Source organism: Rhipicephalus microplus, chromosome 1 (genome assembly GCF_043290135.1).
Source record: "Rhipicephalus microplus isolate Deutch F79 chromosome 1, USDA_Rmic, whole genome shotgun sequence".
Taxonomy (NCBI): domain Eukaryota; kingdom Metazoa; phylum Arthropoda; class Arachnida; order Ixodida; family Ixodidae; genus Rhipicephalus; species Rhipicephalus microplus.
The window spans coordinates 225,850,172-225,868,187 of record NC_134700.1 but is presented as its reverse complement, the minus strand read 5'-3'; the positions used below and the strand labels follow the sequence as shown (position 1 = coordinate 225,868,187).

Sequence of the window (18,016 nt, the reverse complement as noted above, 5' to 3'; positions counted from 1 at the left end):
AGACAAAGGCATTGTTTGCAGCCATACTAGTCAAAAGAAAATTGTAGAAAGAAGAATTTTCTGCACAGAGAGAGTGAACAGCACCGAAGAATTTCATAGCAATTATTGGCAGCATTTAGTCCTCTGAAGTCATGATGATTCACATGAGTCCTTTGGCAAGATAGCCAGTTGTGTAGTTACGAGAGTTCAATCGCTACAGAGCTTGCCATACAAAGTAACAAATGATAAAGCAGCTACTTAAATAGGATGACAATAGATCCGTAATATGCACATACACACAAGCAGTTGAAAAACACTCGACAAGCTTTCACACGCTGGGTACACACAATGACTTTGCAAGAGGAACAAATAAATACCAGCATGACCGCGCACGAACTCCACAAAAACATTGCAGTTTTTTTTTCACCCCCCCCCCTAAATTTACACAAAGTAGCAGAGCAGTATTTACAAAAGTAGGTGTAAGAGTTCACAGCAGTGTAACAAATGCCCATGTTCTTCCTCAACTGGCATCGCTATTCGAAAACATGCTAGTGGCTGATAGTGACACAGAAGGAAGGAAGAAAAAAAGCGCAAAAAAGTATACTACAATATATCTACACTCAGTTTCAGACCGAACTGAAGGCTTGGTCACACGAATGTACAATGTGCGGTCAACCGCGCACTGTCCGTCAACAGCACGGTTCCACGTCACCGGAACAGTGTCAATCGATGCACTGCATTCAAGTCTTTCATGAGGCCTTTGAGTGATAACTTCAGCCGCATCATGTCCTCTTCTTCTGTTATGTTTGGATCTGTGCCACTGCTGATGTAGCTCTCACGTTCAAGCACTGTTCACAAAAGAAGAGAGAAAAAGATTGAGCCAAGTCATTTAGATATAAATAACACTGCACAAACAAAGTGGTAACCAATAGTGTCAAAGATGTGATGGCACAAACGTGAAAAAATGCTGTCCATTTCATTTCCTTCAAGGCACAATGCAAAATATAAAGCGTTCCATTTTATGAAGGTTGGGTGCCCAGCAGAGCTCACAGGTGCACCTATTGTCTCAGCATGCTGCTTTCCGGGCGTTCTGACAATGTGCAGTCAACCTACACTTCAGTCGACTGAGTCAAGCGACGTGGAGGAACATGTACTGTACTGATGGTTATTTTGTCCATTAGCTTCTTTCACCTACTGCTCTAAGAGGCTTTTTTTTTTTTTTTTTTGCAAGACACATGTACAGACATGTTTTCCCCCTCCCTCTCTCTAATTCACTATTTGTCCAACACACTATAGGGGGCACCAAGGGGTTCTACTTGGTTGCGTCAAGGTACACCATTGCCAGGTGTGTTTCGTACGCCTGCAGATGGACACCGCGAAAATCAAGGAGGCGTGCCTTTTGTTACAGCTTTGCTGCAAAACTGCTTGTTCCTACAAACAGTCAAGTTGGCATAGCACTAGTACGCAATTAACCTCAACTTGATTTTCCATGTAGCAGTCTATCATGTCTGTCATGTGTTTAAACACCACCATTATATTAATGGGTAGCATTCTTTGCTAAGGTGTAGTGACACCCATTTCAATCATGTGGGCAATACCCGTGCCACACGGGCAGAGAAAATGGCATTTACCTCCTAATGCCTTCTGATTGAATGTCATTCGCACGGTGCCACACAGATGAACGAAATGGCATTCGCCCAAATGCCATTCGTCACCTAATGCCATCGCCAGAACTCATTCGACCGAGAAATGCGTACTCACGACGGCACAGCTAATGAAGTAATTATATAAAATGACATTTGATTCGAGTAAAAGAAAACTTTTTACGTATTTTATTTACACTAATCACCTAAACAAGTGCTTAAAAACTTCTCTTCAGTTGGTAGACGCCGTGAAATAAATGCGACATGCACCATTTTCTTTTTATGCTGCGGATCTGACTAGCTTTGGCTTAAGTTGCTACATGGTTAGTTGCAACGTCGTAAAACAAAGTAACGAACGAAATCTAACGGCAGCATAATATGCTTATATATACATTTATTTATGATCTGATGTGTATGAAGCTTGTAAACGCTTGTTTATTTTTTTATTGCTACTCGCCCAATGCTCACGAGGAAGGCGCTGCGATTCACATCATCAAGTCAAAAGTCATTCGCTTTGGACATGTAGCAGCGCCGCCCCAAAAAAATGTCATTCGGGAACTGAATGCCTTCGCTACCGAATCTGCAGGCGTACGCTGCTGCTTTTTGTCGCTGAAGAACTGGGTGTTGCCAGAGTCGAAATTCCACTGCCCTTGATGTCTTCATCAGCGTTCAGCGAAGCGACTTCCTCTTCACAACTCACTACATCTAATTCTTCGCCTTTGTTGACCACCTCTTCGACGCAGCCAACTTCAAAAGCCTCCATGGCCATGTCTTGCACAAGCGATTCTATGCCCATGTGGCATGGGTATAAGTGCTCATGGGATAAAAATAAATGCACACCTATGCCTAGTCAGCATTACACTACTAGGCAAGGGTAAACACTGTTTGCTCAAGATTAGCAGTCATCACCTTTCATCTGCCGTGTGTGCAAGCTCAAATACATTTTGTAATTGCAAATTCTGTGCAAGCAATGTGTAGACATCTTCAGATGGGCAAAGCCTGGTGTCAAAGGACACTGAGAACAACTTTACAGATACCAATCTTGCTGAAATAAAATGGTGGGTAAGCGCGAAAGCACACAATTACATGAAAAGACACACTACTTTCAAGTTCACATGCCAGCTCTCCATTACCCTGTACATTTCGAATCTGTCCTGCTGTAGCTAACATACTTTTTTAGTCAGCAAAAAAAAAAAAAAAATTACATTGTGCATTAGAGTGCCAGAGACCTACCGCTAGTTCCAGGAAAGTTTATCCAGCCAATGCAGCAAAATATGAAAAATACATTTTGAAACCCGAGAAATGGTTCAGGTACTGGATTTGTAGTGCAAAATAAAGTAAAAGTGAACTCTGACCTTCACTTCCCCTATTAATAATGAACTTATAATGATGAAATTAATGATAATGAAGTTGTCAAAAAGATAACTTAGCCTAAAATCAATTAGGACACCATTTCAGTGTCTCTCTTTGAATATCTATCGGCTCACCTCGAAGCTGCTCTTCCAAGGCATTCATCCTCTCTTCCAATTGGTCCTCCAGATCAAGGACATGATGCAACAAATTTATTTTGCAGCTTTCCACATCCAGGTTCTCAACCTGTCTGCCATTGGCCTGCTTCCCTGCACTGCTGCTTTTTGTCGGTGAAGAACTGGGTGTTGCCAGAGTCGAAATTCCGCTGCCCTTGATGTCTTCATCAGCGTTCAGCGAAGCGACTTCCTCTTCACAACCCACTACATCTAATTCCTCCCCTTTGTTGACCACCTCTTCGACGCAGCCGACTTCAAAAGCCTCCATGGCCATGTCCTGCACAAGCGATTTTGCATTCGATTTCTATCAGAGTGTGGCTTCAACCCTCACATACTCCAATTAATAGCTTCTAGGAATAAAACTGACAGCCAGGATAGTTGAAACAGAAACATTAGGTCATCTTCAGTGCTGAATGGTAAAATAGAAATAAACACTAATGAACGAAAACTTGCAGAATAAAAAAAAAGCCAGTTCACCAGCAATCGTTGACTAATTGCTTCTTATGTTATCCCCTTGTCTTTCCAGCTTCAGCTAAGTGCGTATGTTGGATAAGTAAAACTGATTCCCGGTGTTTTTAAGTACATATGCACAATGAAAAAGGAAAAAGAAAATTAAAAGGACTTCGAACTTATAAAAATGATTAAGCTGTCATCGTTTCATAATGCAAACGTATGCTTTTCACTTCAACACAGACAGGCACGCAAGAACAGAGCTCTAACGAGTGGGCACCGCTCACTCATGCTCTTCTCCAAGCTTGCTCTTCTCCAACACTTGGGAGATTGCCAAGCACCTCTGTTACTTGGTTGCTATGCAAAGCAAATAAGGAGAGAGTGCAATCCCGTGGTGAAGTTCAGGTCCTAAAGTCGTGGCAGCAGGACAGTCAAGTTTATTCTGACATGTCCGATAATTAAATGTTGTGAAACATTATATCAGTAAAGTTCTCCCCAGATGCGACTTTACAACTGTAGATTGACTTGCAAAACTAGGCTCACCCCCCGACATAAAATTGAACATACATACTGAGCTCCAATTGCTGGTAAGCACTTGAGTGGGGCAGCGTGCAAAAGCCGATGCCTGTTGCCTAGTCTCTGAGCTTTGCCTGTCAGTGTCAGTTAAATGTGTTGATAACAGACAGCAGCAACATAACCAAAATGTTGTTCATGTTAATTCAGCATGCCACACAGACATTTCATAACTTAAATATACAATTGTCCATGAGAAATATGTGGAACACTTTTGTTTGTTTACAATGCCCAAATGTGGTAAGATGCCCTTTAAACAAAATGCACCCCACAGAACATAATCACAATAAACCACACTCAACTAAACATTTATCTGTAAAAGTGAGTAGATGAGCTGTCTAAACAAAAACTACAGCATATCGACAGAGTGAACAATGATGATTGGGATGAAACTTCATGAGCTCTCAGCTAAACTCAGCCGTTTTTGTCTGTTCGCCATCTTATCAAACTAAACCACACGCAACGTAGAGTGCCTCGATGCGAGCACCCCCGCTAGAGTGGTGTCAGGTTTTGCAAGGGCAGATGCCGCCGCCTCGACTTTGGCGTCAGTGCAACCGCCATTTTGACACTAACGGCCGATAGTTCTTGCTTGGCATGTGTGGTGGTGTTCGGCAGTGTCCATTCCATTCTATGCACCCATCTCCGCATCACCATGCCCAGCTGCTGCTGCGTGCCGCAGTGCTCGAATCACTCGGGAAGCGGATGGAAGCTGTACTGGTTTCTGAGAGGCCCAAAAAGAAGGCTTCTTTGGACTGCTAAAATCAAAAGAGACAAGTGGCAATCGACTAATATGTCGTACCAATGCAGCGTACGTAAATATTTTTTGTTTTGGAGTGCGTCGCAATCTGACGGGTCAGCACTGTTTAGGGCGCTGTTGTTTTTATCTAGGTGCGCTATGTAAACACAGGACAGCCAAATGTTGTGCAGGGTACCGTGCGGCGTGCTCGTGTTAAAAGACTACGCTTAAATAAGAAGCGTCAAGTACGGGGGATTCGAAAGCCCCCGTGTCGATGACATTTCATGCTGGTTCAAGCGCCTCGAGTATGCTTCAGAAAAACAGTGACTAGTTTCAGTGCCCAAGTTGGCAGCAGCGTTGTGAAATCCCCCCCCCCCTTCCTTCTTTACCCGAGGCTGCTGATTCCGTGCACTGCGCTTCGCAGCTATTGTGCTGGCGAAACCGGCTGCCACTGTCGCGACCGTTTGCCCCGCGGTCGAAGACAGACGTGAAATTACCGTACTCGCACGCCAACTCGACCCGACAGCGTACGTGTCGACCGTGTGCTGGCAGAGTTGAGCAGGAAGAAAAGTAGGCAAGAGATGAGGACGCAGGAGGTGTAGTTAAACAGGCGAGAATTTAGAAAGCGGAGGGGGGAGAAAATTATATGCAAGGGCAGAAAATCGGGAGCGAGTTCAGCCCGCGTGCCGGCGAGCGAGTATCGAAATCTCACAGCACTTGACTGCTGCCGAGCTTCAAGAGTACGGCACGCAGAGTTAACGTAATTCACATAAGAGGAAATTGAAGGAGAAATGCGCACATATGGCCTCGCAGGGAATTAACATAGGCTCGGGTGCGTGGTGGGGGGATTTAACAACGCTTACGAGGCGCCTGCGCATGTAAGCGTGCAATGCGTGCAACCGTTCGCATTGATGAGTCGAAATTTGAACGTCTTTTGTGAAATCGCACCGCTTGAACATAAACATGCCGTTTCTGCGAAAAATTCGTAGTTCGCTAGTTGCTAGTTCCTGCTAATTTGCTAGTTCCAGCTGCGAATCATACTGCACGCATATGTGAAAATCTAGTTTATTGACAGTGACACACGTTCGTTGTTCTTTTGCCAGTGTGTTAATCTCCAATTCTGATTTTATTTGCAGGCTCGTTTTGAAGAGAGCAACTACGGGCAACACCGTGCGGATGGCTGGAAAAAATGTAACTAAATGCAGTCCCAACCTTGTTCCAATTCAAACTTAAGTTTGAACTTTTTTATTGCATTACATAAAGCAGCACCGATTGCAGGTACTCTCTGTACCTGCGACTTCTACGAAGCTAACACCAAATAGGTCCTCATATGCTGCGTCCACATTAATGCATAAATTGTGGACAGTCACGGACAAAGCTAGGAAATGCGAACACAAAGATGTGAACCAGACCACGCAAATTTGAAAAATTCTACTAATATTAGAAGGTCAATTAATGGCACGCTGTTAGTGCATTTGGAAAGCTACATTTCCCAACGTTTTTGTGGTTACGCCACGCATCGTTTTCACTTGCATGTAAAGAAATTGTGCTATTTGAGTGTTGTGGTTTATATTTCTTGTAATCATCAATGAACTGCATAGACTGCATGAAATACGCTTTCTATGCATGAGTACGCTGCATGAGTCAAAGTACGCTTTTAAAGTGAGTCAAAGTACGAGTTCTATGCATGAGTCAAAGTACGCTTTCTATGCATGACTGCATAGAAAGCGTCCTTTGACTTGAGCCCTCTACAATGGCGCACACGTGTAGCTCTGGCATATGAAGCTTAAATTCGAATTAGAGGTATTTATTGTGGGGAGAAATTTTTAGCACAGTTTAAGTATGGTATTTTAAGACCTTCCCCGATCCCTTGTAGAAAGGGCGGGGAAAGGACAATCATCTTCCTCACGTCAATAACCAAGCCGGTACCTGCTGCATGTGTTACATTTGCAAAATAACAAGCTAGACATGAACTGGCATTGCTTGAATATGTTCATTAGACGGAGGAGTGCTTGAGTTTTCTGATTTTGCACGTTCATGCACCACCCTCCAAATCTAATCTTCGTGAGTCGGAATAGTGCTCTCTGATAAGTGTCGGGTCAACAACGCGAGGGACCCAAGTTCGATTTTGATTGCTGTAAGCGTTTTTTTTCTTCTTACACTTCATGAACGATCATTCAAGTCCTCAGAGAAAGTTGGCTTTCCTACAGGGCGCGACATACACCATCAATAAGACGTAACAACCTTCGCTTAATTAATGTAGCTCTTATCTTTTCTTAACAGGATATTTGCACGGTACTATGCCTCGGCACCTCACCTCTGGGCATGGAGACCTATTTCAGAGTACAATAGGTATGAAGCCATTTATAATAAATTAGTAAATTGCTTGTAAACAGCAAAATAAGCCCTCAGAGCTGCACTTAGGTAACTTTGTAACAGTGAAATCTTTGTTGAGATACATAGGCTGCTGTTGACATGTATATAAAGGCTTTAAATGACCCTTAGTGCACTTGAAATTAAGACTGCCCCAAGAAAATAGGTACTTGTTTAAACATCGAAAATATTTTTCTGCCCCAGCAAATAGAATGCATTTTTAAAATAATGAAGAGTCTGCCAGCCTTGGCGCTTTACACAAGCACAGGCCACCAGTTTATATGACGTGCGTTATTCCATCTAACATTTACAACAACACTAAAAGGTGCCCAGGTTTCACACAAAAAAAAAAAAAAACACACACACACACGCGTGCCAACGTCTATTTCTTTCCTTCCATATGCGAGCACCGCAAGTGATAGTGCGCTGCCTCGCTACGGCAAGAGTCGTAATGGCGGGGCCGTTGTAGCAGACGACGCGGCTGTCCTCACCCTCAGCGGAGCGCGCGGGCATCAAGGCACTTTAACGTGCACCTCCACGCCATCTAGTGATTACTTCACGTACTGCAACAGGGCAGTGCTATCACGTAAACACTGTGAGAAGTAAGAGGCAGCTACTACAACTGAGTCGTCATCATCATCATCATCATCAGCCTGACTACGTCCACTGCAGGACAAAGGCCTCTCCCATGTTCCGCCAGTTAACCCGGTCCTGTGCTTGCTGCTGCCAATTTATACCCACAAACTTCTTAATCTCATCTGCCCACCTAACCTTCTGTCTCCCCCTGACCCGCTTCCCTTCTCTGGGAATCCAGTCAGTTACCCTTAATGACCAGCGGTTATCCTGTCTACGTGCTACATGCCCTGCCCATGTCCATTTCTTCTTCTTGATTTCAGCTATGATATCCCTAACCCCCGTTTGTTCCCTAATCCACTCTGCTCTCTTCTTGTCTCTTAAGGTTACACCTACCATTTTTCTTTCCATTGCTCGTTGCGTCGTCCTCAATTTAAGCTGAACCCTCTTTGTAAGTCTCCAGGTTTCTGCTCCGTAGCTAAGTACCGGCAAGATACAGCTGTTATATACCTTCCTCTTGAGGGTTAGTGGCAATCTACCTGTCATAATTTGAGAGTGCTTGCCGAATGTGCTCCACCCCATTCTTATTCTTCTAGTTACTTCGATCTCATGGTTCGGCTCTGCGGTTATTACCTGCCCTAAGTAGACATAGTCTTTTACAACTTCAAGTGCACTGTTACCTATCTCGAAGCGCTGCTCCTTGCCGAGGTTGTTGTACATTACTTTCGTTTTCTGCAGATTAATTTTAAGACCCACTTTTCTGCTCTCCTTGTCTAACTCCATAATCATGAGTTGCAATTCGTCCCCCGAGTTACTCAGCAATGCAATGTCATCGGCGAAGCGCAGGTTACTAAGGTATTCTCCATTGACTCTTATCCCTAACTGTTCCCATTCTAGGCTTCTGAAAACCTCCTGTAAGCACGCGGTAAATAGCATTGGGGAAATTGTGTCCCCCTGCCTTACACCCTTCTTGATTGGTATTCTGTTGCTTTCTTTATGAAGCACTATGGTAGCAGTTGATCCCCTGTAGATTTCTTCCAGAATATTTATATATACTTCATCTACGCCCTGATTCCGCAGTGTATGCATGACGGCTGATATTTCTACTGAATCAAATGCCTTCTCGTAATCTATGAAGGCTATGTATAGTGGTTGGTTATACTCTGAGCATTTCTCTATTACCTGATTGATAGTATGAATGTGGTCAATTGTTGAGTAGCCTGTTCGAAATCCTGCTTGTTCCTTTGGTTGATTGAATTCTAATGTTTTCTTTACAACTGAGTACGGAGGATGAAATGACCCATGGTGTAAGAAGCTTCGCCCCTAAAACACGAAACGCGTTAATCGTAAGCAGGCACATGAATGCAAGCTTTTGCTCCCTCGTTCTTACCTGTAGCAGAAGATCACCTGCGCTGCTGTCACCGCCAGTGCTGATAATGACATCCGGAGCTTCTTGAGTCAGCTCTGTGGTGGCCGTGTTTTTTTCAGGTGCGAAGTAAGCATGGTCATAAGTGGACAGGTGCATGTGCCCACCTGGCCTTAGCTCGTCCTTTTCAGGGCTAGTTGGTATGGCATTGTGCTTTTCGAGGACATCAACTACCTCTCTGACAACACTTCTTTTCACCCATGGCTTAGTGAAGTACTTCAAGTCAGGATGGCTCTTTTCACTGAAAGATAAAATAAGCCAATGCATAAGCTAGTGCCTCTCTTTGCTACGCAGCACTGAGAACAAAAAAAAACATGTCGTCAACTGAAGCAATGACAACTTTTACAGTGCCTTTATGAAATTTTAAATTGTAGTGATTCGCACAAAACAGAAAAAGGGCAGCAAGTTTTCACTCACTATAGAAAGACGCCTTTACACAGTGGAAAAGAGAGAGAAAGAGGGGGAGAGAGAGTTAAAAAATAGAAGCACACAATACATTTTTTTCCTACATACAGCATAAAACCTCATCAAATGACTAAAAGCACTACATAAAACTTTGTTACCTCGCCACGTTGATCTTATGGTTGATGCTATGGAGCACAGCCCGGACATTGTGCACAGAGCCCATGAGGTCGTGAGAGGCCTTCATATACTCCGGATTAGGTAAGTTAGCGGGCCTCTCTTTCAGAAAGCCGAAAGAGGCCAGCTTGCCATGACGGAACCAGTCTGGGTCCAGCTTTGACCGAGAAGTTTCTTGCGTGCCAGCTGTAATGGTCCACAGAGAAAGAAAAATAAGTGGGGTCAGACGTTTCCTACTGTGCTTTTTATTCGCAGTGCAAAGCAGCATGAGCTCGTGAAACTCGCAAATGTTTGAGTGCTGCACACAACATCTGTAATAAATTTTTTGAGCTGAACAAAGTTTTAATAAGTTCCTTGTGCATGTACCACATTTTTCTATCTTCTCATCCATTCCACAAAAACATGGAGACATTGCAACACTGGTCTAGCTACGTCCCAAGCTTATATTTTATAGAACACTTAGCATTAGTTTAAAAATGCGGTTAGATGTCAACAAAGTTACATCTCCTAAGCAGAACTTCTGAAGATGGCCATGTTTAGCAGGTGATTATTGCTCTCAGGAAGTGATTGGTGTTTATTAGTGATTATTATTAGTGATTATTATTATTATTATTATTAGTGAAGGATTAGTGATTATTGCTCTCAGGAAGTGATTGGTGAAGTACATTGGTGTTTCAGTTAACAGCGATGTCCACTGATGTGCAAACTTTAACCACTTTGTTCAGCCTTATATAACCTCCACTATATTACTGGAATGAAAATAAGCTTTCAGATCTGACTCTCCCCACAAGTTCACTTTCAGAAGTGCAATCACAGCAGTGTTATATGTAGCCAATGCTTTAACAACTATCCTATTCTGTACCCGCTACAGTGGCCAAGTGGTTTGAAGCTTGACTACTTGAAACGGAATCGTGGAATCAAGCCCCGACTACCGCAAATGCATTTCAATAGAGGCACAATAATGGAGGCTTGTGTGTTTAGATTTAGGGGCACGATAAAGAAGCCCAAGTGGTCGCAATCGCCAGGGCACTCCACACAGTGTCTCTAATTATTATATTGTAGTGTTGAAATGTAAAACATTAACAATTAATTATCTTTCTACGTCCTATCCTGCTAGGCACACTTTATAGCCAATCACTAACATCATCTTCAAGCACCGCAGCAAGACCAATCTTCCAAGTTCCCCGTACCACCACTGCCCAGAAATGATGTAAGCAGTAATTTAATTCCTGGATTTCTCTGCACAACCAAGACAATTAATTATGGGGAAGGCCAATGTGATAATATCTGAGTTCTTTTTAACTAGCATCTAAATACAAGTACACTGATATTTAGAGAGAAAAAGAAAAGCAGTCTGCGTTAATAAGCAAAAAATGAACCATGAAAACAACTTTAGGAGCAGTGGGCAAGCCTGAAGATGATGCACTGACCAGCATGCAGCAAGCAAGACTTCAAGCAATAGCATGCAAAAGGCGTCAGTATAATAGCACTCAAAGGAAGCCCGTGTCAAAAGCATCAAAGAAATTAAACACCTGAGACAAGTTCTTGGTTGCACTCCGTTGCGGCCTGCAAGTCCGTATTATCTAAAAATGAGAATCACAAAGGTTTTAGGCAATTTAGAAAGAAGTGCACGGACTTCTCATTTGCTCCAATCAAGAAGTGTGAAACTAGCCATCCTGAACACTTCAACGCTGTAATACTGTGAACATAAGCAGGTCACAGTAGTGACCTGTGCAGAACTCACGATGAACTGACAGATACGTGCCCTCAATATGAGAATAAGAAAAGTCACATGAGCAGAAATAAGACTGACTGAATACTGAATAACAAAAACTTGGGCGTGTCATGAGTTGGCTACTTTTGTAATACAGCCACATATTCAATCTAATCAAATTCATATATTGCACATATATACGAAAGCAGTCTTGTTTCCTCAGCGAGAACCACTAGACTATACTTGTGGGGTTTTGATTCTGTACCTACTTCTAGCAAAAACTATGCCAATAAGCCATGAATTCTCACTGAAGAAATTATGCAGGGAGCGTCAGTTTAATAGCACTCAAATAAATCATGGCAAGTGGAGCCATTAATAAAGCCTGAACATAAGGAGAAAACCCTCATGTTGTTGCATCAATTCTGTTGAATAAATTATGGTTGAGTACTCAGTAACACCTAATACATTTGACAGATTGTCATGCAAAACGAAGTAAAAAGTGCATAAGGAAAAAATGTGAATGAATATATACAAGGCATTCATGCTTTTCTACCTCACATATTTAAGATACGAACTTTGCGAAAAACGATCTGAAATTAATCTAGCAAACTTTAACTTCACCTGCAAGTACTTAGTGCCACTAAAGTGTTTAAGTGAAGAAAAATAATTTGAATCATGGGGATAGGTTAAACGTTTTACTCAGACCAACTTCGTGGCTGCCACACTGTAATAAACTCTCTATGGCACTTAGCTTTGGCATAATTTCACATATTCAAGGCCTGTAGAAGGTGTGGCAGCAGCCAAAATTTCTGTAGTAAATGCCACAACGGAAATAAAACCAGCTGTAGAGTAACATCAACAGTGCACTGGCATGGGAAGCAAGTGATAGACACTTCATAATAAAGATAAGTTGTGAAAACGAGGAACAAAGTTGTGCAACTTTTCCAGAGCTGCACGCAAAAAGAATGCCCCACGTGCTAGGCAGTTCTATGCCTTGTTAACATGGTCAATAAGCGAGAGCTTTACATGCATGCAGTGGCAAACATACTACAAGAAAAGGCACAAGCACGCACTAATAAGCAGTCTTTTTCATGCACGCCCGTTCTTACCTTTGGGCACAACGCACATGTAACAGATGTACTTGTCCGGGACATCCTTCTCTTCCTCAATCTGGAAGCACGCTCCGTGCTGCCATGTGAGGCAGACTTCGCACTGTCAAGATAGACAAGAACCAGCAACACTGAATTCTTTGTATTCACAATGCACTCGTTGCAGGATAACAGAAGAAAAAGAGAAGCGACAGCTGCTGTGAGGTCGGCGACTAGTGACAATATTGGTGAGCAGAGAAATTCAATGCGATCAAGGATACCTGAATGACAGAGAACAAAGAGCCTGACGATCGCTCAGTATAACACATATGAATAAAAGGGGAGGTGCCCGCGAATGTACAGGACTCACGGAGGACTAGACAGAATTAGTACCTGCATCATGAGGCCACTCTCCTCTTCACAATTGCACGCGCACATTACAACTTCGTCGCTTTTGACCTCCAAAGATGTGTCAGCAGAGTCGATTGCAGGCGTGCTCTCGGGTCCGTGGCCCGCACTTTCCTTGGCTGTGTAAAAGTAAGCGCAGGCAATGTTATTTACCCATAAAAATGCGCTGCGATAGCTAATACTATACATCTACACTAGTAAACATGGCATACAGGACAACACGTTTGCAGGCACACAAATACTGCTAAGCCATCCAAATTGTAAAGTCGAGCCATTCAGGAACAGAACAGCAAAAATAGAGACAATACAACTCCGCGTGGACTTTTGAAATATCCTTCCAGAAGCCTTGTAGTGCTCGTTTCATGCCACGAAAATGATCAGTTTGAAAGAAAATGAGGCTTTAGAGTACAACATTTTGCTAGCCCAATTCTTAAAATCACCTGCCTCTCAAGGAATCGTAACCTAAGAATTCCCCAATGCTGCTTTCAGTGGACTCTATGCCAGCACCTTTCGTTATCCGTCAACATGAAGACTCCACCGGAAACGCATGCAAGAATATTTCCCGTTATGCTTGATTAGCTGTCCACTGCTGCTTGCTTGCATTGCAACGCAATGTTTTCTGTGGAAGCACTTGATACTCGTAGAAGCGTTGGGAAGCTGCATGTGATTCGGCTGTCGTTGCGGGAATACACAATGTGCATGTGTGTATTTGCGCCAGCGCTGTTTGGCGAGCATGTGCTTTTGATGCTCGTGCGCTGTGCTGCCAATATGCAACATGATCAACCCACATTCACTTGAGTGATCCATCTTAGACCAATGTTCAGCCCCTCTGAGGAGTCGTGGAGAAGGTGCCCGTGGACTTGACTTAGAGGTGCGGAGAGGGATGGCTCACAAAAACAGCCACGAGAATGCGACTATGATGGCAGAAACTAACACTGACATGCGACCACCTGGGCGGAGCACATTCCTGTGAAAACATAACTTTAGAACCCCCCCCCCCCCACCATGCTGTTTGCCATGGTAACTCCGAAACAAGTTCTTTTTTCCACTAATCAAAGAGAAATGCACAAGCAGCATTTAGTATGTCATGTAATGCACGAAATGTTATTTTTTATCGGAAGTAGTTTGAGTACTAGTGATTATTCGTACTTGGGACTCTTGATGTCATCGACCTCATTTCAAAATGCCTCACTAGTGGTGCATACTATGTTCTACCTTCACCATAATTTCTCTATTAGTAGAGCACTGCCATTTGAAATACTGATATTTCATACACATTACCAAACACACTTTTCACTCTGATGTAAATTGTTATTTGCCTTCGATGCCCTTATTATTTCCATTGACGTATCCAGTATCTCCCATTAGGCTTTTTTTTAATACTCTGAGAAAGATATCAATGTGGTCGTGGAGCCTTGGTGCACTGTCCTTACTAAGAATTGTCTCAAAAGCTGTATGGACAACGGACACATTAGACATCGGAAGGAACACAGATCATGTCAGATGCACATGTACACACGTTCATGGATTCGAAAGCCAAGCACTATCTCGCCAAATTTCAAGTTTTATTAGGACAGCTCTGAGCTTTGTCTGGACATAAGCTAAAGCCCACAAATTAGAGTGCGCTTGTAAGAGTGACAGGCTGCTTGCTGACGAAGCTGAAAGGGTGATTTAATGACAGTAAACCCACCTGTATGCATTACTTAAGAATACGTTGTTAGACTTAATAAGCACTGCTTCGTGAGGCATTGGCAACTGAAGCTGCAGTATTGTGCTGAATTGAACTAATTGGCAACAATCTGCATAGGCGCCAATTAAATGCTATACCATTATGATCTTACATAATAAATTAAGCTACTTAGGTAGTTTACTGCATTGAAATATCTTACTTACTATTCTAATTTTTCGCAACTGTGTTTTTAAGTTTTTAGGAGCTAGAGCTAAAGCCTGTGCAAGAAGCTGGCAGTACACTATATATTAGTACAAAGGATCAATCAGCATAGCCTTTTTTTTTTTTACTGATAACGAATTGAATTGTCAAGCTACTGGCAGCAGCAAAAAATGCTCACCTGTCTCAGAGGTCTTTGCCTTACGGCCACTCTCTTCCTTGACGGAGGTGCGCTTGCTCCCATCATCAGACTTGTCGCTGCGTGTGCTCGAAGTGCGCTTGCGCTTACGGTCACTCGCAGATCCAGCCGACGTCCTGCGACTGGCTGCAGCCTCCATGTCTGCAATCAGCGCTTTCTCTGTTTTGGCAATCTTGCGCTTCTCCCGGCCTTCGACCAGTGTCGTGAAGTGAGGTATGAAGCGCATGCGCCTTGGCTTGGCGAGTGGGACTGTTGCTGCGGTGGGGGTCGATGTGGCTGTAGCGGGAACCACTGTTGCTGCTGCTCCCTGTGATGCCTCAGTGGCTGATGGAGGTGTCAGAAGAGCTTTTAGGGAATGCTCCAGTGCAGAGGTCTGCTCTGGTACAGTCTGCACTACAGGCTGCTGCTGCTGCTCAGAGGTTGGTGCACCTGGAAGAGAGAAGTGCAAATTTAAGCTGGCAGTGCAGGTTCAAGCAAACGTGATTAAAAGCATAAAGCATTGGGTTTTGTAAGCATTATGCTACCTTCGCCACCACTGACAAAGTGTGAATAATGGTGCTTTACATGTGAGCACAAAATGTATAACACAATGTGAAAAACCACTTTTACTGTAGCTGATCTTGAACTATGGCAACGACGGCACAATAGTGCACCCCAAGGCAGTGTAGCTGTTTTGATCGTGCAGACTGTACAGAAATGCAGCTGTTTTGATCGTGACCATCAATCCTTGTAAAGATTGACCTTTATATAACTATGCCTGCATTACATAGTGGTTGCGGTCATGATACGACCCGACTGTCCTTGCTTTGGATCAAATGTCAGAATCACTATCGTGAAAACTAGAATATAATACATCGGCTTCAGGGGTGGGTTCCTGATTTATATACTCGTCATTGACAGAAACACTTCTGGAAATTTAGAACATACGGGCAAGTGAAGTCAACCACCTTCATTGCCGTCATCTTGACTACTATCAGCCTTATGCCATTGGTAGCCCAATTTTGTGCTTTTATTATTGTCTTGTGAATCTATTTGGGCCCTGGTCTGCATTATTAGGGGCGAAGCTCCTCTTAGTCTAACCTTGTCACGTGTAACCGGCCAGACGGACAAACGGACAGACGGACAAACGGATGGATAGACAGACACACAGACAGATGGATGGACACTTCGCCCCACTCATCATCATTCACTCCGTAGATATGCTGCGATTTTTTTTCCTAGATTTCAGCAAAAATAGGTGGTGGGCAAGAAAAGTTCAATGTAGTATTCAAGAAAACAGAGACTGAGTTTGTGGAGGAACGTAGGAATCTGGTAGCAAACTTTGCATTTGGAGTGTGTGAGGGAAGTGTTGGGGTAATATCACATTAATGTGACTAAGAGCTGCAAGTCTCAGCAGGGGCGCACTCGCCGCTCCATCTCACCAGATACTCTTTGTTGCTTTCTGCAATGAGATGCTGGTGACCCTGGTTACAGTGGCCCGCGTGGCTACAATCAGGGCCAACCAAATGCACCACAGAAGCATTAGTTAACTGGCAGATGCAGAAAGATTGTATCATGACATGCATAAATCAAAAGAAAACTTTATTTCAGGGTCCCACCATAGCAGTACGAAAGTAGTGAACTTATTTTTGGGGCCTACGTTTATGATTGTTAATAATTTATTATTATCATTATCAGCCTGACTACGTCCACTGCAGGCTGATAATAACATAGTACATCTCAATTAAAGCTGCTGAGATGGCCTTACTTTAGCACTTAGAAGCACACATTTCGAAAGCTCCCTATCATGACTGCATCAATTAAAAAAGATAACGCTTGGGCATATCTTTTGACCTGCTAGCATATAAAACTAGAGCGTACCTACATGTATAAATAAGGGGCATTGTCACTGTGCAGAATTCCAAACCACATTTGTTTCACAGTAAAGGTACTTTCTGGTAAATTGGCCATTACATGTGTTTTTTTCTTTCTTTCAATATTAAGCGTATTTTGTGCTGGGATCGACCTATATGACATATTCGACCGATATAGGACCTATAGGATAGGTACCTTTGCTAGAGGGTGTTTACTTTAAAGGCAAAATAAGTTATTAGCACTATATATTAAAAATTTTTTTTTGATTTTCTACGAAAATATCACGTCTCGGACACCTTCAAAGAAAACCACTCTTGGCAAATTACCTGTTCCAGTTGGTTCTTCCAATACTCCAGGAACACTAGCCATGTCAGCACATGCAGATGATTTGACAATGCGTGGTCCATTTGCCTCCTGCTGACCGAGACCCTCCCCCGGCTCTTCGAGTGTAGCCTCAGGCACAGAAATCGATAAAGGATGCTCCGACTTGATTTTTGCTATTTCTTGATCCAACTCAACCGCTTCACAGGGGACAGGCAGAGGCCGTTCTGGAGTCGCACCTGGTGGGGTACGATCAGGGGTTGTCGCCAACGGGGGCTTTCTTTCGTGGTAATGTTTGAGGTGCGATGCCAGGAGGGGTTCCTTGCGGAAACTCTTGTTGCAACCCTCAATGTGACACTTGAAGTGGTTGTGATCCTCTTCGATAATAAACTCCTTGGGGGCAACTGTGTGGAAAACATCGAGGTGAGACGTCTGATTTCTAGAAGAATGCAAATTTCAAAGGTCCAAGAAGGGAAGGACCACTGGACATTTTTTTTCACAGCAACCACATAAACACAAGCAGCACTTACACAGACACACATACTCAATAAAGCTACATTCACAAAGTTTCACTCAAAAGAGCCCTGCAACAGTTCTCTAAGTAATAATGAAAATACATCACTACTGGACTGTTCTGGTTCACGAATCTGCTGTCACAAATATTTACTGAATCTGTGAAGTGCAAC

General features: G+C 43.2%; 1 protein-coding gene across 6 annotated transcripts in view; it reads right to left on the bottom strand.

Moving 5' to 3' along the window:
- Nucleotides 1-236: 236 nt before the first annotated feature.
- The window catches only part of LOC119166815 (uncharacterized), a 41,460-nt gene continuing 23,680 nt past the window's right edge, over nucleotides 237-18,016 (bottom strand). For 5 of the 6 annotated variants that reach the window (XM_075891444.1, XM_075891445.1, XM_075891447.1 and 2 more), the window contains 9 exons: nucleotides 17,336-17,734; nucleotides 15,138-15,584; nucleotides 13,054-13,187; nucleotides 12,682-12,784; nucleotides 11,391-11,441; nucleotides 9,843-10,044; nucleotides 9,244-9,520; nucleotides 3,110-3,425; nucleotides 237-827 (listed from right to left, as the gene is read on the bottom strand). In XM_075891444.1, coding sequence (XP_075747559.1) covers nucleotides 688-827; nucleotides 3,110-3,425; nucleotides 9,244-9,520; nucleotides 9,843-10,044; nucleotides 11,391-11,441; nucleotides 12,682-12,784; nucleotides 13,054-13,187; nucleotides 15,138-15,584; nucleotides 17,336-17,734 — 2,069 coding nt within the window. In that variant the 3' untranslated portion in view covers nucleotides 237-687. The remainder of the gene's footprint in view (nucleotides 828-3,109; nucleotides 3,426-9,243; nucleotides 9,521-9,842; nucleotides 10,045-11,390; nucleotides 11,442-12,681; nucleotides 12,785-13,053; nucleotides 13,188-15,137; nucleotides 15,585-17,335; nucleotides 17,735-18,016) is intronic. The other variant, XM_075891446.1, reaches the window with a different exon arrangement.